This window comes from Geotrypetes seraphini, chromosome 1, assembly GCF_902459505.1.
Source record: "Geotrypetes seraphini chromosome 1, aGeoSer1.1, whole genome shotgun sequence".
Taxonomy (NCBI): Eukaryota; Metazoa; Chordata; class Amphibia; order Gymnophiona; family Dermophiidae; genus Geotrypetes; species Geotrypetes seraphini.
Window position 1 is genome coordinate 510989465 of NC_047084.1, and position 27885 is coordinate 511017349.

At 42.0% G+C, this 27885-nt stretch overlaps 1 protein-coding gene across 1 annotated transcript in view; it reads right to left on the minus strand.

Annotated features, from left to right (window-relative positions):
• CNTNAP4 (contactin associated protein family member 4) overlaps positions 1-27885 on the minus strand; it is a 503646-nt gene that overhangs the window by 411862 nt on the left and 63899 nt on the right. The window contains exon 3 of the mRNA XM_033962929.1: positions 13382-13575. Within this exon, the coding sequence (XP_033818820.1) occupies positions 13382-13575 (194 nt within the window). The remainder of the gene's footprint in view (positions 1-13381; positions 13576-27885) is intronic.

Consider the following 27885-nt stretch of genomic DNA (forward strand, 5'->3'; position numbering starts at 1 on the left):
GCGCTCAGCTCATTATTCCCCCTTCCTCCTCTTCACACTGGTGTCCCGGGCTCCCTCTTCTCTGTCACCCGCCTGCAGTGGTTACGTTCTGCGTGAGGCGGTTTCCCAATCTGAAAAATATAGCCTGCGTCAAACCCTGCCAGAGCTGCTTCCAATTACAAGCTAAACTTCTCAAATAAGCCTGTTTGAGGAAGGGAAATATTTTGCTTTAATTTGGGTGAAGTGTGTGTGCTGGGGGATCAGTGAACGATCTTACATTACTTTAGATAAAGTGGGGTGTGTTGGAAAGGGGGGAAAAGGGAACAATCTTGCTTCCATTTGGGGAGAGGGCTGTGATTTGTTGGGGCCAGGAAATGATCTTGATTTGATTTGGGGGGAGGGTTTTAATTTGTTGAGAACAATAAACTATCTTGGTTTTCTTGATGTGATTGTTTGGGATCAGGGAGCAATCTTGCTTTGCTTTGGGGGGAGGGGTGTGAATATTTTGCTTAAATTTTGGTGAAGTGTGTGTGCTGAGGGAGCAGTACTCCTGAAGGAACTGACAGGGGGAGGTAAAAGAAAGGGATAAAGGCTACTGCTAGACAGGGAGACATGGGAGGTAAAAGGAAGGGAGAAGAGACAGAAAGAAAGAAAGACTGACAGCCAGCCAGGGAAAGAGACAGACAGAGAGACAAAGGGGGCAGGGAGAGAGACAGACAGACAGTAAGACAGGAGGGCCAGGAAAGAGACAGACAGAAAGAAAGATAGAGCCACAAAGACAGGAGGACAGGGACAGAGACAGAAAGAAAGAAAGGGGGGCAGGGAGAGAGAATAAAAGACAGACAGATAAGAAAGAAATGCCTTAGTGACCCATCTATTCTAGCACCCGTTAATGTAACGGGCTTAAACATTAGTAAGATATAAGATTTCATTACTGCTAGAGACATCATGCTTTGTCTCTAGTAGTATTCAAACCCAATCGCTAAAAGCTCACTTCTTTGAAGCTGCTTTCAACTCTTAACTCCTACTCACTGTTAGATACCTATTCTTATTGTATCATTCCTTCTGCCAGAAACTCCCCAACCCTAAAAAGCCCTGTCTGTCCATATTAGATTGTAAGCTCTTCTGAGCAGGGACCGTCTATTGAATATTCTGCATACACCTTTCAGTGCTATAGAAATGATATGTCGTAGTTAGTAGATGCAAACATTCTCTGTGCCAGCTTAATATGAAGTCAACCTCATGGTTAATTTTATAGAAGCCCTTTTCCACAGGTACAACAGGATTAAACACATACAGAAGAAAGTTTAGTAAATGATACCCAGTTTTTGAGTGATGTATGTTAGAGACAACAGGAAACTCCAGTTCACCATTGCTGTGCTGGACATGAGTGTCCCTCCCCCACCTCACCGCCTGATTTTAGAAGGAGTTATGCCCCCTCCTGTTATCTTTGTGGGTTGGATGTGCTTCCATAATTTGTTATTCTGCATGCTCATGACTGATTGGCTTTATTTTCTGAAACTACCACAGTAGAAAATCTACATTAGGTTTAGATTTGTCACTAGTATGGGTTTTTTTTAGAGACTATGTTTATGTACAGTATAAGGAAGAATTTTTGCCAATGACTGAGATTAGTGGACAAAAATCTGTGTTTGTGCTAACATTGGCCTCTTTTACTAAACTGCGCTAAAAAGTGACCTGCACTGTTTTTAGCATGTGGATTTCCTACACACTGAGGCCACTTTTAGCATGGCTGCAAAATGGCTGCAATTTCATTTCCCCCCCCCCCCCATTAATGGCCATGTTCTAATTTCCCAATTAGTACATGACCATTAGCGCATGAGCCCTTACCACCACCTATTTTGTTAGTGGTAGGAGCTCCCATGCTAACCCTGCACTAATTGGGCAGCCCACAATAACCAAATAGGACAGGACACACCTATTCTCCACCTCCAAACATAGCTCTCATGCTAAAATGTAATTAGTCTTTTTAGCATATAAGAAGTGCATGCCAATGCTAAAATTACCATGGAATGCCTGAGTGCCTTTTTAACCTGTGGTAAGCACATGCCATTTCTTATAGCAGCTTACCAATGTTTCTTGACTATAGAAATACTGTGGAGGCTTATTTATGTTACTGAAAGTTTTTTTCTGCATATGATTATGATAGCTAAGAGTTTGAGACCTATTTACTACTAAACAACACTAATATGGCAATGTGCATTAAGCCCTAAAATCTGTATATGGTGCTTTAAGTTGTGTGCACATATCAGTGTACACAGCCAATTCACGTGTACAATTTTATTAACAAGCCTAATTGGTGCTGATAATTGCTAATTAACTCATTTATTTATTCCATTTGTGCATCGACAATACAGAGGAAGGGGTGAGAAGAGGGTAGGGAGGACTATGGAGGGCAGGAATGAGTAGGAAGGAGAGAAGCATGTAGAATATTTCATAGAAATTCCTAACTTTACAGATAGGAGCACTATCTATGTAAATGATATCTAAACAAATTAAAGTAATCTGTAAAAAGGAATAGAAGGGAGGAATTGTTAAACAATAGAATTCAAGGAAATACAATTAATAAAATAAAACCAATAGGGGTAAAAACAATGGAATAAAATTTAAAATAATTCATAAACTGGGACAAAAAGTCTGACAGAAGTCCAATTTCCTGAAGCAGCTCTGTTGCCTCAGCATATTTTAAATAATCCCAAAGGCAAAAGTCTAGATTGATGCTAATTGGCACCAATTAGAAATTATGCACTTACAACTTGGTAGGCATATTTTATTAAGTTCTGTGTGCTAGTTATAGCATGCAAATCTGAAAGAGGGGAATGGCTAAGGAGGAGCATTGAAGCATCATTAGCATTCCTAAAATGTACATGCACCATTATAGAATATTCCTGATGTACACACAAATTAGGCACACTAAAACAGGGGAAACAAATCCACAAAAAACAAACAAGCAAGAGCAAAAGTGGAAATGTCCAATCAAGATGGTGCACAAAAAGTGTCTTTCAACTCATCTGATAAATCCAAATGTCTTTATTCATCCAAAATAACTCTTTCATCCAAAGTAACTCATTGACTCGACATGATCATGTTTCGGCCACCCGGCCTGCATCAGGAGTCTTAGGAGTCTTTGGGAATCAATTGGATAAATATGCTCTAAAACACAACGATCAAACCGTTGCTCCGAATCGTGTGACGCTACAAACCAACACAGCCTTGCTTTAGCTCTGTCAGATATGTCAGGTCTCATGGTGAGAGGTTCAGTGGAGTGCTGCTGCACAGGTTGATGGGAGGGAGGGATGGGAAGCTGCTATACAGGGGAATGGGTGGGTTGAAGGTAGGAAAATTGCTACTCAGGGGAATGGGAGAGGAGGAAAGTTGCTGCACATGGGTGGACAGAGAATTGGGGTGGAGGAGAGGAAGGGAGAAATGAAACAAAGAGGTAGAAAGAGGTGAGAGAGAAAAATCCTGCATATGGTAGAGGGGAGGGAGATATGCATGGAGACGAGAGAAGGAAACATGTTAGATATAGGGTAGAGGTCAGGGAGAGATGATACATAAGGAAAAAGAAAGAAATGTTGCACATGCTAATGGAAGGGAGGAAAGGAGAGATGCTGCATGCAAGGGAATAGAGAGATTTGACCCAGGACACAAGGCGGGTGGGGGGGAGGGGAGAAATAATGAGAGATGGTAAACAGTGGGAAAGAAACAAATGTTTGATAAAGCAGTGGAAGGTAGAAACAAAAAAATATTTTCTATTTTGTGATTACAATGTCAGATTTGAAATATGTATCCTGCCAGAGCTGGTGTTAGACAGCGAGCGTGAGTTAGGACCTAACAGAGAGAGGAAAAGTAGTTTTTGTTTATTTTGTTTATACCACAGTACGGGGTTGGAGAAGGCAAAGGGGGTGGGGTAGTTAGAAAAACGACAAAATAAACCCACCAGGATGTTTGTAAAAAATGCCCATTTGGGTGGGTAAAGCAAATCAAATTGAGTGGGAGTGGCCTTAGGTTTCTGGCATTATGGAATGCACTTGGAAGGAGGCCTAAGACTCCGGTTTGCCCAGGTGCCTAAGGCCCTTCCCATAGGCCTTAGACACCTGGAAAAATCAGGGCAAACGTGAAGCACTGCCAGCTCAGCTGATTGGGGATATCTTTTCCTGCCTCAATCAGGAAAAGATGATCATCTAGCCCAGTAGTCTCAAACTCAAACCCTTTGCAGGGCCGCATTTTGGATTTGTAGGTATTTGGAGGGCCACAGCAAAATAGTTAATGTCTTATTAAAGAAATGACAATTTTGCATGAGGTAAAACTCCTTATAGTTTATAAATCTTACCCCCCTCTCCTGAAGGCCTGCATGTTCCACACTTCTTTGCAGCGTCCTCCAGCTTCCCCCTGGCCTCCCAGTCTTAGTTTCAGCTAATTAATGCAGCCTGCAGAGAGGATCGCCGGTGCTGTAATGTTCCTTGCAGGCTGCCATCGGCCTCCGCAACACGTTCCCTCTGCCGCAGTTCCACCCCTCCTCTGTCAGGGGCAGGATTGCGGCAGTGGGAACATGCTGCTGAGGACCACGGCAGCCTGCAAGGATTGCTGCAGCACCGGCAATCCTCTTTGCAGGCCTAGGTAATTATCTGAAGGTAAGAGTGGGAGGCCAGAGGAAAGCCAGAGGATACTGCAAAGAGCGAGCAGCACTAGTAGAGGCTGCGGGCCGCAAAATAGTACCTGGCGGGCCGCATGTGGTCCCCGGGCCGCGAGTTTGAGACCACTGATCTAGCCCATGCAGTATACCTACTTATTCTATCCACACTGCTAAAAAATACACCCTAGCTGCAAGATTTCTTATTATCTAGGACACCTTTTAAAAAATCTTTTTTTTTTTTTTGTCTTTATAAAATTGGGAAATAGATAATGCAGATGCCAAATTAGCTTCCTTCAGCAACTTCTTTTTCATGCTCTGTAATAGATTGTACAGCTGATACCAACATGTCCATTGCTCAAACATCCAGTTGCCTAGGGCTAGATTCACAAAGCAAACCTATCGTGCACCGATTGGTTTGCAACCCCTTTATGACCAAATTTCCCTCCGGTCTGATTCACTTATCTCTCCTGCGATCTACTTTGAATCCGTGCATGCAAATGAGGAGAAACGCATGCAAAGTAGACAGGGGCGCGATCCACAACACAATCAATCTGATCCGACTGGGCTGGCTGATCAACTGAAGAAGCGACTGCTGGGGACCAGTTGAAACATCTTTCTGTATGGAAGCTCTGCTCTCTGCCCTGCTCTGCAATCTCTCCTGCTTGCTCGCTCCAAATGCCGCCCTGCTCTGTCCCAATCTTACCCGAATCTCTTCTGCCGCATCACCATTCTCCTGCCTTTCCCTAAATCTCTCCTGCCCTTCCCCGCCCTGCGAGCCTGCAGTTTTAACTCGTGGGTTAAAACCACAGACTCGCAGCGCTAAAAACTAAAAAAGTTTAAAGTTAAAAAAAAAAAGGTTTTCATCTCGGACGAGCATACGCAGACCATCTACAGATGGTCTGCGCATGCGCGCGGATCGCACAACAGCGATCCATGCCTGGAGATGGGGGCATTCCTCCGATCACCCTCATCTGCACATTAAGTTGTGCAGAATTTGTCGGACCTGCCCGGATTGGGCCCGATCGGGCAGGTTAGTGAATCTGGCTCCTAGTCCCTCATATACAGAAGTCTGTGAGATAGAACTGGGTACATGAGTTGCCACATTTCCACTGAGACTGCTAATTAATTACAGTAGAGTGGAGAAGTAGCCTAGTGGTTAGAGCAAGAAGCTGAGATCCAGGGAGGCCAGAACTTGATTCCTCTTTCTCCTGTGGATGCTTGATGTGACCTTGAGTAAGTTATTTCACCCTTCATTGCCTCAGGCACAAAATTCTACAGTATCTTAAGTCATCTGGAGACAGGGAACTACTTATTGTACCTGAATTGTAACTTGCCTCAAGCTTTCAGTGGAAAGGTATGAGTGAAATATATGTCTGTCTATAAATACTAAAAAAAATATATATATCCTGCAGCTTGACCAGCAGACCTATCTGCTAGCTTGATTCCATCATCACTACTTGTCAAGTAAGCCAGAAATAGATGATTTTTTTTTTTGCAACATTTAGGAAGAGGATTAGATTTTATTATGATGAATTGATTTTAAGTTTTCTGTTTTCTATTTATGATTTTATCATGATGGTGATTTTAAGGGTAATTCTGTAACTGCACATGTAAGTCCACAAGAAAGTGGCTCTTACATCCATTAAGTGCAGTACATGCTCCTCTGTTTGGTAACTTGTAATTGCATTGCTATGTAACTGTATGAGGACATACCATCAGTTGCAGTTATGTGGGCCTATTTATGCCTGTCATTGACTAGGCAAACGTGACCTGGCTCCTAGCTTTTAAGCACATATATACCCAATTATGTTAGATTTCTATAAAGGAATATAGGCACCTATGTCCCTTTATATAATAGATTACTACCAGGCACCCTCTGGGCATCTAATTGTGTTCACCCTGTTACAGAATTGCACTGCAGCTGTTTAACAAACTTAATAAATATCCTATTTAAATTTAATCCTTGGGCTAAAATAAGTAAAAAGCAAGATTTAGATAGAATGCACAAATCGGAATCAGCAACGCAGCAGAGGAATGCCCAGGAGATAGAAGGCTGTGAAGCAGCCTGTGTAGATTGCTGCCGATGCTGTTATAAGGTATTCCTGTCTCGCGGTTCGGATGGGAGGAATAGATGGGTCAGCGAAGGTGGGTGGGTGCGCGGCAGTAGCGGGCGGTAGAGGGATAGAAAGATGCTACACAGGGGGATGGGAGGAAGGGGGGATAGAAGCACAAGGGATTTGAAAGAGGGAGGGAGGGATAGAAGCTGCAAGTGTTCTGCTACACAAGAGATGGGAGAGAGGGAAGGATACAAGCTGCAAAGGTTCTGCTGAACATGGGGATGGGTGAGAGGGGAGGAAAGATGCTGTACATGTGGGAGAGAGAAAGGAAATAGGAAGAATTGGGGTGGAGGAGAGGAAGGGAGAGAAGATCATTATATGAAAAAAAAAAATGACATCCCTAAAAATAAGACCTAGTGCATTTTCTGGACCCCAAATTAATATAAGACAGTGTCTTATTTTTGGGGAAACATGGTAATTACTGATGTTGATCTCAATGAGTATAGAGGCATATTCCCCTTCTCAAGTGAGTAATACACATACATTTTTCTCCTTACACTTATCCAGCCCCAAACATGCCCAAACTATGCCCCGTAGCCATGTGTATTTATTACTGATTTACACATGTAAATCCTGGCTTTCTAAAATCAGGATTTCTACATTTATCTGAGATGCACATGTAAATGCCCATATTTACAGATATAAATCTCAAATAGAGCTTCTAAAATAGCCACCATATCATTCACTACATAACATTTTAGCATGAACATTAGTGTAAGTACATTTTTTAGCATGAGATCTAATAGATATGCATTTTAATTTTGTTAGTAAATCACAGCATATATTTTCATTGGTCCATAAGCAAATATTCTAGATGTACCATGGTTCAGATTAGATTTTAGTCCCACCGCCCTACCAAATTAATTCATTATCAATAGTTAAACTACTTACTCTAATTCATCTAACTTAATTTTTATTAAAAAATTTTAAAAACTTTATTTACTCTATATTTGATGCCTATTAATAATTTATTCATTCAATAATTTATTATATAAAAATCTCAATTCTCTAATATATATGGTATGGGATTTATATCTCTAAAATGTCTCTAAAAGTCTTCATACTGATTTGATACGCGAAACCAACAGAAAAAAACCAAAATATTTGGCTGTGTCTTTTTTTTAGCATGTAAGATATGCTTTACCTGTGGAAAAGGCTTTATAATATAGCCTCTGTATGCTTAGAAAAAAAAACCCAACAACCCTCTCCTGAATGGTTTGCACTGCACCATTTAATTTAAGCTCGAGCTGACTCCCTGTCAACTATATGTACGTTCTGATGTGTATGTTCTGATTTTTCATTAAATCACTAAACCACTCTCCAAAATTGGAATGAAAAATCCAGTCATCTTGAACAAAGGTTTAGCGTTCCCAGCTGAGTTTTACAGTTTTGCAATAACCCCTTACACTTCAGCATTCCCCCAATTCAGCACTTTTTCTGCCTTTCCTTTTTCTTTTCCATTAGCTTTCTTGAAAATGAACTCCCCAAGTCATGCACCATTTTTTCATTACTCATCTTCCCACTTACAATCCCACAGAAAAGACAAATTCATCAGCTTTTCTTTTTTCCTCAAGAAGCGTCACATGCTTAGTTATAGATTTCAAAATGCCATTGTTCTTAAGTTTAAAAATACAAGCTCTGATGATTTGAAAATAATCATCCAACTAAGGCAATGATAATGTGCATTAAAATATGGAATTCAGTATTTAGGCTCCTATTTACTAAACCTCATAAAGACCCCCTTTTATCAAACCACAGTAGAGTTTTTTTAGCATGGGCTGGCGAGGTAAATTCTCTGACGTTCATAGGAATTGAATGAATGTCGGAGCATTTACCTTGCTGGATCATGCTAAAAAAACTCCACCATGGTTTGATAAAAGGGGCCCTAAGGTTTTACAGTTAATGATATCTAACTGTTCAAATTCATTTTTTGAGCCTTAAAGTTACAGTTACCCCCTCTTTTACTAAGGTGCACTAACCAATTAGTACACGCTAATCAAATTAGTGCATTTTAAATGCTAACGGGTCCACAGACTAACATGCAGACGTTAGCATTTAGCAAACACTAAATCAATTAGTGCATGCTAATTGTTTAGCTCACCTTAGTAAAAGAGGGCCTTAGTGTAGATCAGAGGTAGGCAATTCCGGTCCTCGAGAGCCGGAGCTAGGTCAGGTTTTCAGAATATCCACTATGCATGAGATAGATTTACATCTCAAGGAGGCAGTGCACGCAAATCCATCTCATGCATATTCATTGTGGATATCCTGAAAACCTGACCTGGCTCCGGCTCTCGAGGACCGGAATTGCCTACCCCTGGTGTAGATGAAACCCACATGAAAAACCTAACCTGGTCTAGTAAATAGATATGTTGCTAATATTATAAAACAACATGGCGCTGCATGTAAAGTAACTCAAACGTGTATTAGCAAATGGACATGCCTACTGATGTTATTGAATTTCTTCCTCCCCCACCTTCCTCATATTTTAAAAGGACATGAACCTCCATGTAAAGCATCCCTTATGGTACAAATCATTCACAAAAAAGATCTCCAGCAACCTCTTCCATTGTCATATCTCCCATCTGCAGAGATCCCCTCAAAGAAGGTTAGATTGGTGGCACAGCTAGAAGAGTTAACCATGACCCTATCTGCATACATTTTAAAAAAAGACCCTTGCCGGGTCCCCTATACAGAGCTGGTGCAAACTGGTTTATAAGGCTTTACAGCCCTCTGCTTCTGATATGAACATAAGAATTGCCATACTGGGACAGACCAAAAATCCATCAATCCCAGTATTCTGTTTCAAGCAGTGGCCAACCCAGGTCCCAAGTACCTAGCTAGATCCCAAGTAATAAAATATATTTTATGCTGCAAATCCTAGGAATAAGCAGTGGATTTTCCCAAGCCATCTCAATAATTGTCTATGGACTTCTCTTTCTACTCCACTCATTATTTTTATAGACCTCTATCATATCCTCTCTGAGCTGTCCCTTTTCCAAGATGAAGAGACCTAGCCTCTTTAGCCTTTCCTCATAGGAAAGTTCTCCTATTCTCTATACCATTTCTAATTCTGCTATATCTTTTTTGAGATATAGAGACCAGAATTGCACACAGTATTTGAGGTGAGGCTTTACCATAGAGCAATACAAGGGCATTATATCATTTTCATCTTTGTTTTCTATTCCTTTCCTGATAATTCCTAACATTCTATTTGCTTTCTTATCCACTGCCTGGGCAGTGACTCCTAACATAGAACCCACCATCATATAGCTATAGTTTGGGTTCCTCTTTCCCACATGCATCACTTTACACTTGCTCACACTAAATGTCATCTGCCGTTTTGATGCCAAGTCTCCCAGTCTCACAAGGTCCTCTTGCAATTTTTCACAATCCTCTTGCGATTTAACAACTTTGTGTCATCAGCAAATTTAATTATCTCACTAGTTATTCCCATGTCTCAATACCTCTCTAATCTTCTCATACTATGTACACCCACTAGGACACTTCGCTTCTTGGAATTATCATTGTTATATCTCCTACCCTATATATGCATCTGACTAGACTCCACCAGAGAAATGACATTTGCCTATGCCCTTCCCAAACAATGGAACACCTTTTCTCTGGCACTAAGAACAGAACCCTCTTACAGGATCTTTAAGAAATAACTTGAAATCTGGCTTTTTACTCATATATATTCTACTAGGGATTGTTAAGATTTAGTTTTCATTTTTTTTAATCTGTTCTTAAATTTTCAACTTTGTAAACTTCTTAGATGCATTATTTTCAATGCTATTGGTGGTATATCAGTCTTACAGATACATGCATGTGACAGGGTGAAGTTCCCTGTCACTGGCCAGTCAGTAGAGGGAGCCTGTGCACTGGAGCTCGTTGAGAGAGCCTGAACAGTGGATCTCATTTGCATAAGAGCTGCACGTACTAGGAGCTGTCCACTTATCCTGAGTAAGCTGTGGTGCTGAAAAGGGGTTGTCCCTGCCCCATCCATCCTCATCTGCACAAGCCTCACACACTTTAAAATCATAAGTGTTTGAGGCTTGTGCGGTTAAGGCAGTGCTTACAGGAATGGGACAGGGACAGCGACAAAACTCATGGGGACGGGACGGGGAAATTGAATTACTGCAGGGATGGGGAAAAATGTATCCCTGTGTCATTCTCTAAAACATATCCCCCCTTTTACAAAACCATAGAACGGTTTTTAGTGCCAGTCATGGCGGTATCAGCTCCGATGCTCATAGAAATTTTCTGAGCGTTGAGCTGTTACCACCGCAGCCGGCACTAAAAACTGCACTATGCTTTTATAAAAGAAGGGTTAGGTTGGTCGTTTACTAAAATGCATTATGTTTTGAGATTATGGCATTTTAATGTATTGATGCTACATCAAGAAAGGGAATTCTTACTAATTTATATTGTATATGGTACCAGCAGGAAGTTAACACAGAACCATTTACCACCTCCTATTTAGGAGGTCCTACGTAGAGAATGACACAGTGACAAAATTCATCACCGTTCCCATCCCCGCGGATAACCGCGGGAAACCATCTTCATGTCATTCTTTAAGGAGAGAGGGAAGAATCAGAGTATAATTGGGCACAACCACTGGCCCGCAAGCTTTGCTTTGAAGAATGCTGGTGTAGAAGGACTGAGGTTGAAATAGATACTAGAAAATGACATGGGATTATTTCATGTTTGCAACCTATCCTTGAAAACTGGAGAGGTACCAGAGGACTGGAAATTGGCGAATGTCACACCTATCTTCAAGAAGGGATCGAGGGGTGACCCCGGGAACTATAGGCCGGTGAGCCTGACTTCAATTATAGGGAAGATGGTGGAAGCTATGATCAAAGACGGCATTTGCGAGCACATCGAGAGAAATGGCCTACTGAGAACAAGCCAGCACGGATTCTGTAAGGGAAGGTCATGCTTAACGAACCTTCTGTACTTCTTTGAGGGAATAAGCAGTCGGGTGGACAATGGGGAACCCATAGACATCATTTACCTCGATTTTCAAAAGGCTTTCGCCAAGGTGCCACATGAAAGGCTGCTTAGGAAGCTGTGGAACCACGGGGTGGGAGGGGATGTGCACAGATGGATCAAGCACTGGTTGTCGGGTAGACTGCAGAGGGTCGGAGTGAAGGGCCAATATTCTGACTGGCGGGGAGTCACGAGCGGTGTGCCACAGGGATCGGTGCTGGGACCGTTACTCTTCAACATATTTATCAATGACCTGGAAAAGGAGGCAAAGTGCGAGGTTATAAAATTTGCAGACGATACCAAACTGTGCGGTAGAGTTAGGTCCAGGGAGGAGTGTGAGGACCTGCAAAGGGACCTGGACAAGCTGGAAGACTGGGCAAACAAATGGCAAATGCGCTTTAACGTGGAAAAATGCAAGGTCATGCATATAGGGAAAAAGAACCCGTTGTTCAACTACAAATTGGGGGGGGGCATTGTTGGGAGACAGCAGACTTGAGAGAGACTTGGGTGTGCTGGTGGATGCATCACTGAAGCCATCTGCACAGTGCGCAGCAGCCTCGAAAAAAGCCAACAGGATGCTGGGCATCATAAAGAGGGGCATAACAACCAGGACGCGGGAAGTCATCATGCCATTGTATCGAGCGATGGTGCGTCCATATCTGGAATACTGCGTTCAGTATTGGTTGCCACACCTCAAGAAGGACATGGCGGTACTTGAGAGAGTCCAAAGGAGTGCAACGAAACTGGTAAAAGGGCTGGAACACTGCCCATACGCCGAGAGGTTGGATAGGCTGGGGCTCTTCTCTCTGGAAAAGAGGAGGCTCAGGGGAGATATGATAGAGACCTTCAAGATCATGAGGGGCATAGAGAGGGTGGATAGGGACAGATTCTTCGGACTGAAGGGGACAACAGATACGAGGGGGCATTCGGAAAAACTGAAGGGAGATAGGTTCAAAACAAATGCAAGGAAGTTTTTTTTCACCCAAAGGGTCGTGGACACTTGGAATGCGCTACCGGAGGAAGTGATCAGGCAGAGTACAGTACAGGGATTCAAACAGGGATTGGACGGATTCCTGAGGGATAAAGGGATCGTGGGATACTGAGAGAGGTGCTGGGATGTAATACAAGTATAGAAAACTAATCAGGTAATAAGTATGGAAACCCAACCAAGTCGTGAATGTGCAAGACCGGAGGATTAGGACTTCGATGGGAAGATAGGACTTCAATGGGAAACCAAGATGGCAAGGGGGCCCCTTCTGGTTATTCAGACAGGTCGTGACCTGTTTGGGCCACCGCGAGAGCGGACTGCTGGGCAGGATGGATCTATGGTCTGACCCGGCGGAGGCACTGCTTATGTTCTTATGTTATCCGCGGGGACGGGAATGGTGATGAATTTTGTCACCGTGTCATTCTCTACGTTCTCTCATGTTAACTCTGTATTAGCCAATTAGCACACACTATGTGATATACTAGAAGACTAATGTTTCCAGGCCTACTTTCGGCCCATGCCATGCTACCTCAAAGCTAGCACATTAATAAAATGACCCCATAAAGAACATTTTTTTTTTTTTGGGGGGGGGGATTTCACCAATTAAAATATAATCCCAGCCACTTATTCAATATCTTCCAAACTACATACCCAAATGCTCTCTTCTTGATGATATTGCTTCCAGTTTCTTCCAGTGTCACTAAACATTAGGCGATAGCTTGTAACCCAGTCTGAGCTCCCATATCTGCCTTGTGTAGCAATAGCAGTGATTTCAGTTCTTTCTCCCAGATCTATTTGGAGCCATTGATATTTATCTGATATAAGTGGAGACCATCCACCAGCCCCTTAAAAAAAATCAGAAAACAGTGTTCTGTTAAAATGAGACAAATACATATTCCCAGAAATAAATATAATATATGTATAATGAATTCATACTGTGGGATTTTTTCTATATACTGTACTTTCCTATTTAACCACTCTTTTATGATGCCACATTAGGTTTTTTAATCACCATCTGCAATGGTAAAAGCTCCGACACTCATAGTGCCACAGCTTTTTTTTTTTTAAATTATTTTTTTATCATATTTTTCAAAAACATATCAAGTATCCACTTGTACAGAAAGATGAATCTAAGTAAAGAAAGAGCTTTTACTGCTGTGGCTTGCAATAAAAAAAAAAAATCCTAATGTGGCTTCATAAAAAAGGGGGCTTTTTTAGCTCCTCATAAAAATATATATAAACCATAATCAAACAATACCCCCTCCCCTTTTTTCTGAAGCTGCATTAGGCTTTTTTATCACTGGCAGTAGTGGTAAAAGCTCCAATGCTCATAGAATTCCTATGAGCATCAGAGTTAATACCACCGCGGCCGGTGATAAAAAGCCTAATGCAGCTTAATAAAAGGGGGCCTAAGTACTATAAAAATGTAAAATAAAAATGCAACATACATAAAGTACAACATAGCAGAAGAACATCTCATAATATACATGATAAAAGTTTATAATGAGTTATAATAAAGACCTTTGTAATGAAACAGAGCTTTATACTATTTGAATTCTGTTTTGCTTCTAACAATAAATGTCAATAGAAAAAGTGCAGTCCAATTGCCTACATCCACATTTCAAGGATATATCCCAACAGGCCAGATTAGGTTCATTGATACTTTCCTCATACCTCTTCAATTGAAATGATTACCAAACACTGTGAAACAACACACTATCTGTGTCACTTCCTGGTTGGAATAGGCAGGTTGTAAAGAGGTAAGCAGGTCTTTCAGTTCCTAGCCCCGCCTTTCATTTCACTTCTGGGTGGGAGAATCAAAGCTGATTGATCTGCAAGGACTGGTTGAGCTGGTCTAAACTGAAAGGAGAGATTGTAAGGGCAACAAACCTTTTTGAGAGGCAAGTAAGTAAAAGTAAGAGGAAAAGAAAGCCGCTTTAGTTCTCAAAAGTAGTAGCTACGAGGTAAAGAATAAGAGGTTAGCTTTCATAAACTACAAAAGATCACAGAAAGAGGAAAACAGGCAAAAATATCTGGAAAAGTTAAGAGAGGCTGGTCATATAGTCAGGAAAGCTGACATGGTAAAACTGGGAGACAAAACATTTTTTAGATATATTAGTAATAGGAAGAAGCACGAAAGTGGTATTGTGAGACTCAAAGGTGAAGGGGAGGAATATGTAGAAGCTGATAAAGAAAGGCCAAATTCCTTAAAAAATATTTCTGTTCTGTGTTCACATAGGTATCCCAGACTTCAAGAATAAATGGAATATCTATGTGGGATCACTGCGAGAGTCATACCAATGAATAGGGTCGCTAGGATATAGACTTGATAGAGCAGGTCAGTAGAGTTAAGGGGGCCAGTAGACTTAAAAGGGGGTCAATGGTATGGGCAGACTTGATGGGCTGTAGCCCTTATCTGCCGTCATCTTTCTATGTTTCTATGGCTGAAGCGCGGGGAGTGGGGCAGCAGAAGACAAATGTGAATAGGGATGGAGGAGTAATAGACCCTGATCGATTTTCAGAGGGTTGTGTTCGTAAGGAGCTAGCTAAAATAAAGGTAGAAAAAGTGATGGGGCTGGATGATGTACATCCTAGGGTGCTGAAGGAACTTAAGGAAGTTCTGGTAGCTCCGCTGACTGACCTTTTCAATGAGTCTCTAGAGTCAGGAGTGGTACAGGAAAACTGGAGAAGGGCGAATGTGGTCCCTCTTCAGAAAAGTGGAATTACAGGCCGGTCAGTCTGACTTCTGTGGTAAGCAAATTAATTGAAACACTTTTAAAATAGAGAATGGTCAAGTTTCAGGAATCCTGTGGATTACAGGACCAGAGGCATCATTGATTCACTAGAGGTAGGTCTTGTCAGACAAACCTGATCAATTTCTTTGACTGGGTGACCAGAGAATTGGATAGAGGATGTGTGCTAGATATGGTGTATTTAGATTTTAGCAAAGCCATTGACAGTGTTCAACAAAGATGTCTAATAAATATACTAAGTGTCCTCGGGATGGGTCCCAAAGTGACGGGCTGGGTCAGGAACTGTTTGAGTGGAAGGTGACAGACAGTAGTGATCAATGGAGATCACTCTGAGGAAAGGGATGCTACCAGTAGTGTGCCTCAAGGTTCTGTTCTTGGGCCTGTTTTTTTTAAAGATTTTTATAAACGATATTGCTAAAGGGTTATTGGGTAAGATTTGCCTCTTTGCGGGTGATACCAAAATCTGCAATAGAGTAGACATGTCGGATGGTGTGAATAATATGAAGACCTAGCGAAGCTTGAAGAATGATCTGAAATTTGGCAGCTAAATTTTAATGCTATGACATGCAAGGTCATGCATTTTGGGCTGCATAAACCCGAGGGACCGGTACAGTTTAGGGGTGAAGAATTTATGTGCACGACAGAAGAGCGGGACTTGGGTGTGATTGTATGTGATGATCTTAAGGTGGCCAAACAGGTTGAAAAGGTGATGGCAAAAGCTAGAAGGATGCTAGGGTGCATAGTGAGAGGTATGGCCAGTAGAAAAAAGGAGGTATTGATGCCCCTGTATAAGACTTCGGTGAGACCTCATTTAGAATATTGTGTACAATTCTGGAGGCCGCACCTTCAAAAATATATAAAAAGGATGGAGTCGGTCCAGAGGAAGACTGCTAAAATGGTATGTAGTCTTCATAAGGCATATGGGGACAGACTTAAAGATCTCAATCTGTGTACTTTGGAGGAAAGGTGGGAAAAGGGAGATATGATATAGACGTTTTAATACAGCTGCTTGTCTTCACTTGACTGCTGGTGGTGTATTGACCGGAACATCGTGATAGTGGATGGAGTAATGGATCATCAGTGAAGCTAAGTACAGTTTTTTGGTTCTCTTGATCTGTTTCTTGTTCCCTGTGCACAGTGGTGGGATGTTTCCCTGTTTTTGAAAATGGCATTTTGATTGTAGTGGAGTTTTTTGCCCATGATACAGAATAAGAACAGCTTAAAAACTCATTGGGTTTTTCTCCACTTTTGAGTAAATGGTTTTCAGCGGGTGCTTCCACCACTCTGGCAAATAACATTTTTCTTAGATTTTTGAATTGATTGTTATTTTGATTTTTGTTCTTGAGAGACGTTTTAATACCTACGTAATGTAAATGCGCATGAGTCGAATCTCTTTCATTTGAAAGGAAACTCTGCAATGAGAAGGCATAGGATGAAGTTAAGAGGGGATAGGCTCCGTAATAATCTAAGAAAATACATTTTTACAGAAAGGTTGGTAGATGCATGGAACAGTCTCCCAAAAGAGGTGGTGGAGACAGAGACTGTGTCTGAATTCTAAAGGGCCTGGGATAGGCACGTGGGATCTCTCAGAGAGAGAAAGAGATAATGGTTACTGCAGATGTGCAGACTAGATGGGCCATTTGCCTTTATCTGCCATCATGTTTCTATGTTTCTTTCTTCTGTGCAAATGGAACTCAGACAGGCCGTGCTGGTCTCTGCATAGAGTGGAGCTCATTCTATAGCATGCAGAAAATATTCACCCAGCACATGCCTTTCTGCTGGGAGCTCCAGCATGATTCTTCTCTCTCTATTCAGTCAGTCAGGAGTGCTGGCACCAATGTGTTGCTAATATTCCTGTGGCAGCCCTCCTGGACCAAATCTCCCTGATCCTCCTTTGCCCCCACAGTTGTCTGTACAAGCAAAGAGAATATCTTGAGGGTCCGTTTTTTACTTTGATCCTAGCAATACTTTCCCTGGAACTACCTGCACTGCCCTTGTTCAGCAGTACATATGTCTGGGTTGGAGGACACCCAACTATCTAGCCCTGACTCTAGTAACCCCAGCATCTGGGCACACCTGCAGAAATGCAGCTATATCTGCTGTTGGAATCACTAGAGTCAGGGCCGGATGGTTGGCTGCCCTCCAGTCTGAACATAATCAATACTGTAGAAGTGTACATGCCGACTTTTAATGAGCAGAATCACTGCTTTCTACCTGCATAGAAGATTTCAGGCTGTTTGTGTGTGTGAAGGGTGGAGGATCAGTGGAGATTCGGCCTGGGGGGGCCTGTTGCAGGAATACTGGCAACTTATCAGTGCTGGCACCCCTTACAGTTCAGCAAGGCTCCAGTCTTCAATGACCCCAAACTCGATATTGCACATTGTTTTTATCTTTAGCCTTGGCAGCCACTGCATCTTCATGTGTTGCAAATTCTACATCAGCTAGCTTCAGGAGAACACCTGCAGAAACCACAGAAAGCCCTGCTCTGAAACATTCAGAATTGGGCTCTCTGCAGGCAAGCTCCTGATGCTGGGGTCCCTAGAGTTACAGTGGGATAGTAGGCTGCCTTCCGGTCCAGGTTTTGGCACTGCTGCAAGAGTTAGCATCCTCGCTGCACAGAGATTGCTGGTAGGGGGAATCAGTAGTGATTTGGCCCAGAGAGCGCTGCTGCAGGAAGATTTGTAGCTCGTTCAGTATCGATTCACTGTTCAGTGGTCCTACTGCTGCCCAGAGGAAAAAAAAAGGCATGCTGCCAGTCTGTGACACACCTTGCTGTGCTTTATAGCACAGTAGTGTGTTGTGACACACAGGTTAAGAACCACTGCTCTAGATGTTGGTTCAAACTAACCGTGATTATAATAGCTAACATAGGGGTCCATTTATTAAGGTGCGCTAACCGATTTAGCGCGGCTAAATGCTAAGGCACCCATAGAATATAATGGGTGTCTTAGCATTTTGTGCACACTAAGCTTTAGTGTGCATTAAATCGGTTAGCACACCTTATTAAAAGGACCCCATAGTTTAATGAATCTGCCCTAAGATGCATTGCCAAGTTGTAAAGACCTGACTTTCAGGCTTATAAGCATAACCAGCATAGGCATATCTGAAACCTTAAAGACCACTTAAGAAAATTCTCAAATGAAAGCTTCAAAAGTTTGTATACTGTAATCAATGCTTTTAAATACCATATATAAATGCCCAGGTGACCTATGTAACTGTATAGGTAGTGATGTTACTCCATCCTGTTTTAGACCTCCAGTAATAATCTTAGGGCTCCTTTTACGAAGGCGTGTTAGGGCCTTAATCCGTGGAATAGCACACGCTAATATGCCGTGCGCGCTAGCCGCTGTCGCCTCCTCTTGAGCAGGTGGTAATTTTTCAGCTAGCGCGCGCTAATCCAGTGCGTGTGCTAAAAACGCTAGTGCACTTTCATAAAAGGAGCATTTTGCAGCAGCTGTGACCTGGTGATGTTCCTTTTTCAGCATATCCTGATATACAGTACAGTACAAAAAGCAACATCAGGAAATATGGTTTCATGGAAAGTGAGGTAGATGCCTAGAATATCTTCTGGGTAAAGGTGATAAAGGCATAAACAGTGATGGGATTTAAAAAAAAAAAAAAAAGAGTGGAACAAACACAGAGGATCCCTAAATAGAAAAAAGAAGGATGCAATCTAAGTATAGAGAGTTTCCATCCAAAGATATAGTCCTTAAAATTATATCTAGATTGAGCTGATTTTTAAACCAGTTTAGAGCAATTTGTTCTTTAAAGTGAATTACTGTAGTTCGATCTACCTTTAACAACTCTCTTCTTCTGTGAGAGAATTACACCATATCCATAATGCAGCAGCCTATATTTAAGACAAGACAATCCAACTATATTTCTCTGGTTCTTTAACTTCTTACACCAGTTCCCAATTGAGTGACAAATGAAGGGCCCCTTTTATAAAGCCACAGTAGCGATTTTCCCACAGCAAATGCAACAAAGCCCATAGGAACTGAATGGACTTGGGTGCCTTTGCCACGGGGGACTCACTATTGCAGCTTTGTAAAAGGATCTCAAAGTCTGAAGTGGTGCTGACGCTTTACAAAATGCGATAATTAGCAATACCTGTACTGGTGCCCCATTGTTATTTTTTTTTAGTTACTGCATAATGTCTTCTTCCAGAGCAAAAGCTTAATGACCATTCCCCTAGAAAGTTTCATGCAAAACGAACAAATGTAATCATATATCGCTAATTGCATGGCATGGATTATGGAATGTTCTTCCAGTTGAGATAAGGTCTTGGAGAAATCTTGAGAAAGAAGAAAACTGAATAAAAGAAAAATTGTTTATTATGATTGTGCTTTTAGGTAGGGATGAAGAGGCCATTTTATTTAACCCTCTCCCCCACCCCTTTTACTAAACCACGATAGTGGTTATTAGCGCATGGAGCCACGTTGAATGCTTCATGCTGCTCCCGACGCTCACAGGAACTCTACGAGCGTTGGCAGGAGTACGGAGCATTCAGCACTGCTCCTTGCACTAATAACCGCTATTGCAGTTTAGTAAAAAAAAAGGGGGTATTTAGTTTCTCATGTTGTTTCTCATGTTGTTTTGTTTGTTTTATTCATTTTGTTTCAGGGGCAATGCCAAAAATTCACGCTAAGAATCAGCTCCGATCCCCATAGGGAGGAGCGATGGCAAATCGGCCGAAAGCCGTTGCCACTAGTAGGGGGGGGTTGGGGGGCGGAGGAAGGGGGGGGGAGGGTAGATAAGAGAGGAGTGGGAGGGGGGACGCACCCTTTTCGGCGACGCAAGAGCTGAGAGAAGGAGGCAGCATTTTCCTTCTCAATATAGCTCCACCGCCAACCAGCTTCCTTTAAAAAAAAAAAAAATATATAGTTGAACATACGACCACTCAATATAATTATACTAACCAACTATCCAGATAAGAATTTTTGTTCCTTTTGCGGCCACGTGGCAGTGGGCCACATTCTGCGTCCGGGCCTCGCGGCTGCTGTCCCATATAATCGACGCCCGATGTTTCTTTTCGGCCCTGCGTGTTGTCCGGGCTTTCCTTGCTCGGTGGTGGACCCCGTAGGGCTCGTCGTCGGCCCGACAGCCGCGGCGGGAGGGGGGAATGGATACATTGCCCCTGCTAAGGCTTGCCGCCCTCGCGTTCTTGCTGCTTTCGCTTCGGCTCCCGATGTTAGGGAGGGCGAAAAGGGGCGGTCCGCCCCGCACGGGCGTACGGGTCCAGTGCAACTGCTTGCTGAAAAAGTGCTTCCTATTTTTCAACAGTCTGTCATTCTGCTCAGTAATGTGCACTGTTAAGTAACAGTCAATTCATATTTAACCATTCTACTCCATGTCAGGTTTTAACTCCGATTTGAATATATTGTAAGCTCTTATGAGCAGTGACCATCTGTTCCATGCTTGTGTACAGTGCTGCAAACATCTAGTGGCACGGAAGAAATGATAAGAGGTAGTAAGCAGTACATTTACAGTCCCTTTGCCCTATCATTGATATTTGTGTCCTCTGTACCGATTGTAAATTCCCACTGGAAAATTCTGATCCAGAGCACCAAGCTAATTTGCCCCCCCAAGGTTCATCTTATTCCATTAGGAACAAAAACTAAGGCCCTCTTTTACAAAGGTGTGCTAAGCATTTTAGCACGGATTTAGCGTGCGCTAACCATTAACGCATCCATAGGATAGCATGCATACGTTAGTTTTTTAGCATGTGTTTAGCGCATGTTTTGAAGGTATTTACTGCGACAGGCGCCATTTCCAGATTTGGGCCTTCCCTGCTCAAAAAATACAATACACTATTCTCTGTTTGGTCCCTGCAAAGAAACTTGATTTTCAATTACCGTATTTTCACGTAGATAACGCGCACCCGTGTAAAACGCACACACGGGTATAGCGCGCGGAAAACACAAATTCATGTCGGGGAGTCGGTGGGGCAAGAGGGCTTGACGTTAGAGAAAGGGCGAACCGCCAGAAGAGGAAGCAGCAGGACACCGGTAGGAGCTTCTACATGATGGGGGGGAGGGTCGGGAGGCTGTGGGGGTGCGAGCGGTCCTTCAGGGTGTGGGTGCGGGTGCGGGTGGGAGTGCGTGCGAGCAGTCCTTCGGGGTGGGGGTGCGTCGGGGGGGAACTATGTAAAAAAAATTTTATATAGCGCGCTCACGCGTATACCACACAAGGCTATACACGGTTTGTAAAAACACGTATAACGCGCGCGTTATATGCGTGAAAATACGGTACTTATGATTTAACCTTTACAAAAACTTACAGTTCAGACTGCAGACCAGATGAATGTCATAGTAATTGCTGCATGATGGGAGACAGTATACTTAAGAGCAAGAACCTTTTCAATTAGAGATTTTGTGGTAATGGCATCATTGGTTAGAAAGTAGGACTGAAGGATAACAGAACAAAATGTATAATTTTAGTCCATTGGACTCCTTATTCGTCAGGGATATAGAAAGTTAGAGATATTCAGCATCAAAATAAGCAGTTTCCATGATTTATATAAGGAAATCAAAACCTTGGAATGTGTAAGATAAAATCTAAAGGGAGATTGAAATCATTTCTGTAATTAAAGGCTCGCCAATTAAAAAGACTAAAAAGAGAGGCTGTGCTAAAGACATAAATACTGAAAATGTTGTTACCACTAACTACAATTTTGTTTTTAATAGCCATCTGTCTGCTGAATGGAAAGAAATATCAAACTTAGGGGTCTTTTTACTAAACTGCAGAAAAATGTGGCCTTAAAGTGCCCCTTACACAGGTCTTTCTCATTCACTAAGGTCACTTTTGCCGCAGCCAGAAAATGGCCAATTTTCCAAATTAATGGAGATGTGCTAGTTTTGCCATTAGTGCACAAACATTAAAAAAAAGCCTACAAACCTCTTCTGCTTCCTATTTTGTAGGTGGTAAGGAGCCCTGTACAAACCACATGCTAATCAATTAGAAGAAGGCAATGCTCTGTCATGTACATTCTCTACCTCCAGAAACACTCCCTTGCAGAAAAAATATGTGCGCTGTGCATGCGCAAAACTGCCCATTTACCGTGGGATGCTAGAGTGCAACCCGTAGTAAGCATTTTTAACCTGTGGTAAGAACACATTATTGCTTACCGCAGTTTAATAAAAGGACTCCTTAGCAGATTTACAAAAATGAAGAGCAACCTCCTATTTCTTATTCCAGAGAAAATACCACTTCCCTAAACTAATGTCTTTTGGTTTAAAACTCTTTAAGAAAAAGATGATAAAGCAGTACCATATTTACCTTGCTTTAGATAGCCAAGAACCTTTTTTCATTCTTAATAGGATGACTGAGCCCTTTAACATTCCACGGAATTATATTTATTCAGAGGCATTCTTGATCAAAATCAAATCTAAGTCGCTGCCTTGCTGAAAATTATTAGTATGGTCTTAAGAGAGAGCTTGTGAAGTGCAGAATAACTGCCCATCTATTTCAGTGCTGCTACTGCCGTTGACACACAGCAGAAGAACACAGTCAAGTGCAAAATAATCATCCTCATCCATAACCTGATTATATATAGTAATCATAAACACATTTTAAATATTCTAACAAATATGCACAAAGAAGATTGCCAGCAATCATTACAAAGACATCAAGGTAACATGACAAAATCTAAGATAGGAGCAGAGAACCATCAAACAATGCAGTGCCAACAAAGAATGCAATTATGTGCTAATATAAGCAAACTGGCAAGAAAATATTAAATGCAGAATCATTTAATAATTCACATTGCAAATGCTAATTTATCAAGCTTGTTTGAAGCTTAGATCTAGTACTAGAACTCAATATAATCCCAAAACCTCTAACTCCAGTAGACATGGTTTTAGCCGAAGGTGATGTTTCCTCACCAATTTGGTTGACTTCTTTGAAGATTTGAATAAACATGTGGATAAAGGCGAGCTAGTTGATGTAGTGTAACTTGATTTTCAGAAATCTTTTGATAACGTTCCTCATGAGAGGCTCCTGATAAAATTAAACAGACATGGGATAGGTGGCAAAGTTCAGTTGTGGATTAGGAATTGGTTATCGAACAGAAAACAGAGGGTAGGGTTAAATGGTCATTTCTCTCAATGGAGGAGAGTAAACAGTGGAGTGCCGCAAAGATCTGTACTAGGACCAGTGCTATTTAACTTATTTGTAAATGATATGGAAATTGGAATGACGAGTGAGGTGATTAAATTTGCAGATGACACTAAACTGTTCAAAGTTGTTAAAAAGCATACAGATTGTGAAAAATTGCAGGCAGACCATAGGAACTTAGAAGACTTGGCATCCAAGTGGCAGATGAAATTTAATGTGGACAAATGCAAAGTGATGTACATTGGGAAGAATAACCCAAATAACAGTTACTAGATGTAGGATCTACCTTGGGGGTTAGCACCCCAGGAAATGATCTGGATGTCATTGTAGATAATATGATGAAACCTTCCACCCAATGTGCGGTGGCGGCCAAAAAAAGCAAACAGGATGCTAGGAATTATTAAAAAAGGAATGGTTAACAAGACTAAGAATGTTATAATGCCCCTGTATTACTCCATGGTGTGACCTTACCTGGAGTATTGCATTCAATTCTGGTTTCCTTATCTCAAGAAAGATATAGTGGCACTAGAAAAGGTTCAAAGAAAAGCAACCAAGATGATAAAGGGGGTGGAACTCCTCTGGTATGAGGAAAGGCTAAAAGGTTAGGGCTCTTCAGCTTGGAAAACAGATGGCTGAGGGGAGATATAATTGAAGTCTACAAAATCCTGACTGGAGTAGAACGGGTAGAAGTAGATCGATTTTTTACTCCATCAAAAATTACAGACTAGGGGGAAACTCGATGAAGTTACAGGGAAATACTTTTAAAACCAATAAAAGGAAATATTTTGTCATTCAGAGAATAGTTAAGTTCTGGAATGCATTGCCAGAGGTTGTGGTAAGAGCGGATAGCTTAGCTGGTTTTAAGAAAGGTTTGGACAATTTCCTGGAGGAAAGGTCCATAGTCTGTTATTGAGAAAGATATGGGGGAAGCCACTACTTGCCCTGGATTGGTACCATGGAATGCGTACCTTATAGAATAATGCTATGTTCCAGTGTACATCAGAACTGAGAATGCAAATTATGAGGGTTGCGGCCTTTTCATGTGCAGGTCCAGCAGAATAGTTAAGTTCTGGAAAGTATTGCCAGAGGTTGTGGTAAGAGCAGATAGTTGTGGTAACAGCGTATAGCATAGCATGGAATGTTGCTACTCCTTGGGTTTTGGTCAGGTACTAGGGATCTGGATTGGCCACCATGAGAATGGGCCTGGACTTGATGGACCCAGTAAGACTATTCTTATGTTATTATGAATTATATATAATCTTACACTGACAGCTCGGAAGAACTATTATCAAAGAGGCCAGACTACATGGCGTAACTTTAAGATAGCTTTTAAGGGCTCAGTTCATGCTTTTAAGTATCAGTAAGAATACTGAGATTCTGAATTTGAGAAGGGTCTTCTTGGGAATTTGGATGGTTGTGACTAGGTAGATAATGACCAGAGAGGATAATATTTGGGGTCAGCTAGATTCCAAGGCATGCATTGCATTATTGGCCTTATTAGAGTATTCATAAGTGTGTACATTGGCCTTTAAATGCTTCATGGCTTGGTTATGAGTATCTGCTTTATAAAGATATATAGGGGCCTAGGTTGCCTTTTAAAATTTGGTTTAAAATAGGCATATTTTTGGAATTGTCAAGATTCTCACATAGATGTCATCTCATAGATTCTCACAAAGATGTCTTGTTAAAAAATGGGCACTATAAGGGAAAAGTGTGTGCAGAGATTTGCTAAGACAGATCCATTTGGAATTAAATTTTAAGTCCTAGGGTCAAGTGACGCTATGAGCAGGTGAGGACATGTTCCTGATCAGCTCAGGGGCCCTGCTCTTCTACATGGAGTATTAGCCTACTTACTACATGCCACAGTGGATTTTTGAACTTTCACAGGGTGCAGGAACTAATGGACAGATATATTACTCATTCCCAGGAATCGGCGAATATGAAATCAGTACACAAAGATCACGACTGTATTAAACCTGGGGATTCTAAAATGGCGGACACACCTGGCACTGCGGTTTCCCAGTTCATGGATATAGCACTTGATGAACTCAAAACGGCAATAGCACAAGTGCTGGGGCCCCAGCTGCAGAGTTTAACTTTGCAGATGACCCACTTAGAACAACTTTTGACGGACATGGCAGCCGGGATTATGGACCTTGAGCAGTGGGTATCCACAGCAGAAGACACGGTTAACTCAAATGAGATGGACATTGCTAACTTACAGGAAACCAGTGCGGCTCCAATCGGATAAACTTGAGGACCTAGAAAACAGGTCCCGCAGAGGTAATCTCTGTTTTTTGGGCATTCCGGAGATCATTCCTGATGCCCGTTTGCTGATTGAATTGTAAGGCTGGTTGGAGCTGGAATTTCCGGACACCTCCTCTCTTGGCCCAGCTTGCTTGGAACGTGCTCATCGCATCAGAGCGAGCCCTGCACGGGATTTGAAGCCTTGAGTGATAATAGTCAAATTCCCTAACTACTGACATAAGATGTCAATATCAGGCTAAGCGTGAATCTGTACAAAGTTGGTGGATTATAAGGCATGCTTATTGTTTGTGTACCCGGCACTATTGAAAGTTCAACATGATGGTACTTCTTTACTGTGGCCTCGGAGGCTGCAGACTATATCAATATGACTTTTGAACAGTCCATGGGCCTTATACTAGGGCTGTTTGTGTTCTGATTCTCTAGTTGTCCACTGTTACTGTAGGCTGATGCTCCACAGTTTCATTTTTTATTTCTTGTTTCGGTATTTGGAAGGGTAGGGTCCCATAGGGTGTCATTTACAGGCCTGGTGCATATTCCTGTTCGGGATATGCCACATGGGTTTGTTTGGGGATGGGATGGAGTTGGGGTACTTGGGAGCAGCAATTTTCTTTGTTAGTCTGGGGTCTGCTTTTTGGTAAATCCAATTTGTTACCCTGTCTAGTAAGCTTGTTGACACTTGGGTTAATTCATGGTAAGCATTCATTGATAAACACTGGGGTGGGGTTGGGCACCCGGGTGCGGGGATTGTGTTCTCTACATTGTAATTGTATTATGTTTAGTATCCCTAGGTGATCACTCACTTCAGGTTGTTTCCTGGAATGTTTCTGGTATAATATCCCCAGTTAAACGCACAAAGATTTTGAGAAGCTGACACATCATCATGCTGATCTCGCCTGCTTACAAGAAACTAAATTAACCGAGGAGCATAGGAAATTGCAGTGAGGTTGGGTAGGAACAGTATTTTATGCTTCCTCCCCGGGGAAAAAGGCAGACGTTTATTGGTCCACAAGGGCCTGAAATGTGTTATTCAAATCCAACATCAAGATCCCCAGGGTAGATGATTGCTACTTCATATTTCCTTACAGGGCAAAGATTTTAGGTTGCTGATGGCGAATGGTCCTAACACTTACTCACAGAACTATTTTAATACGTTGGTTTCTTTACCACCTATTGGTTTCTTTACCACCTATTGTAGAAGGCACCCTAAACCAGGTATTAGATCCAGTCCAATGGCTACTTCTTCTGGAACTTTCGCTAAAGGAATTCCCTTCTTGTGTAAATCCCTAGGACTGGTGGACCCATGGAGGCTGCTCCATCCTTTTGAATGAGATTACACTCACTGATCCTGTGCCCATGGTACTTTTTCCCAACTGTATTACCTTTTAACCTCTGATTCTCTATTTTCCTAGGCCTTGGAGCTTGCATAGGTCCCCTTCAAGTCTCGGACCATTGCCCCATTTGGTTGGATCTCTTTTGGGGGATATCTCCTGTAGGATCCTCTCGGTGCTGCTTCCCCTCTTATCTGAAGGATGATCCAGTTTGTTGGGGGTACCTGCAGAGGAAATGGGATGATTTCCTGCTCACAAATGGCCAACATCAATCGAGTCATGGTCTTTCCTGGGAGACCGTTAAGATGGTCATCAGGGGGGACATTATCGCCTACATTGTGGCCCGCTGTAAACGAATTTTGAGTGGTATACTCCGTTTAGAAAAGCAATATACAATCTTGAAAGCATGCTACCTTCAAAACTCGTCTCCCACGTTGCACGATGAATTACACTCAGTGCAGGTTGCTCTTAACAAATTATTGCATGACCTTACCAAAAAATCACTGTTTTATTGGAAATATAAATTTCATCGCTATGGGAATAAAATGGGTAGAATGTTGGCCACGCTGACTAAAAACTGGCAGGATGATCGTTATATTTCGCAGATTAAATGTGATTCCAGTTCCTACTCTACGAGGCCTACCAACATAGCTAACAACTTCTACCACCACTTTTCGAACCTTTATGCCAG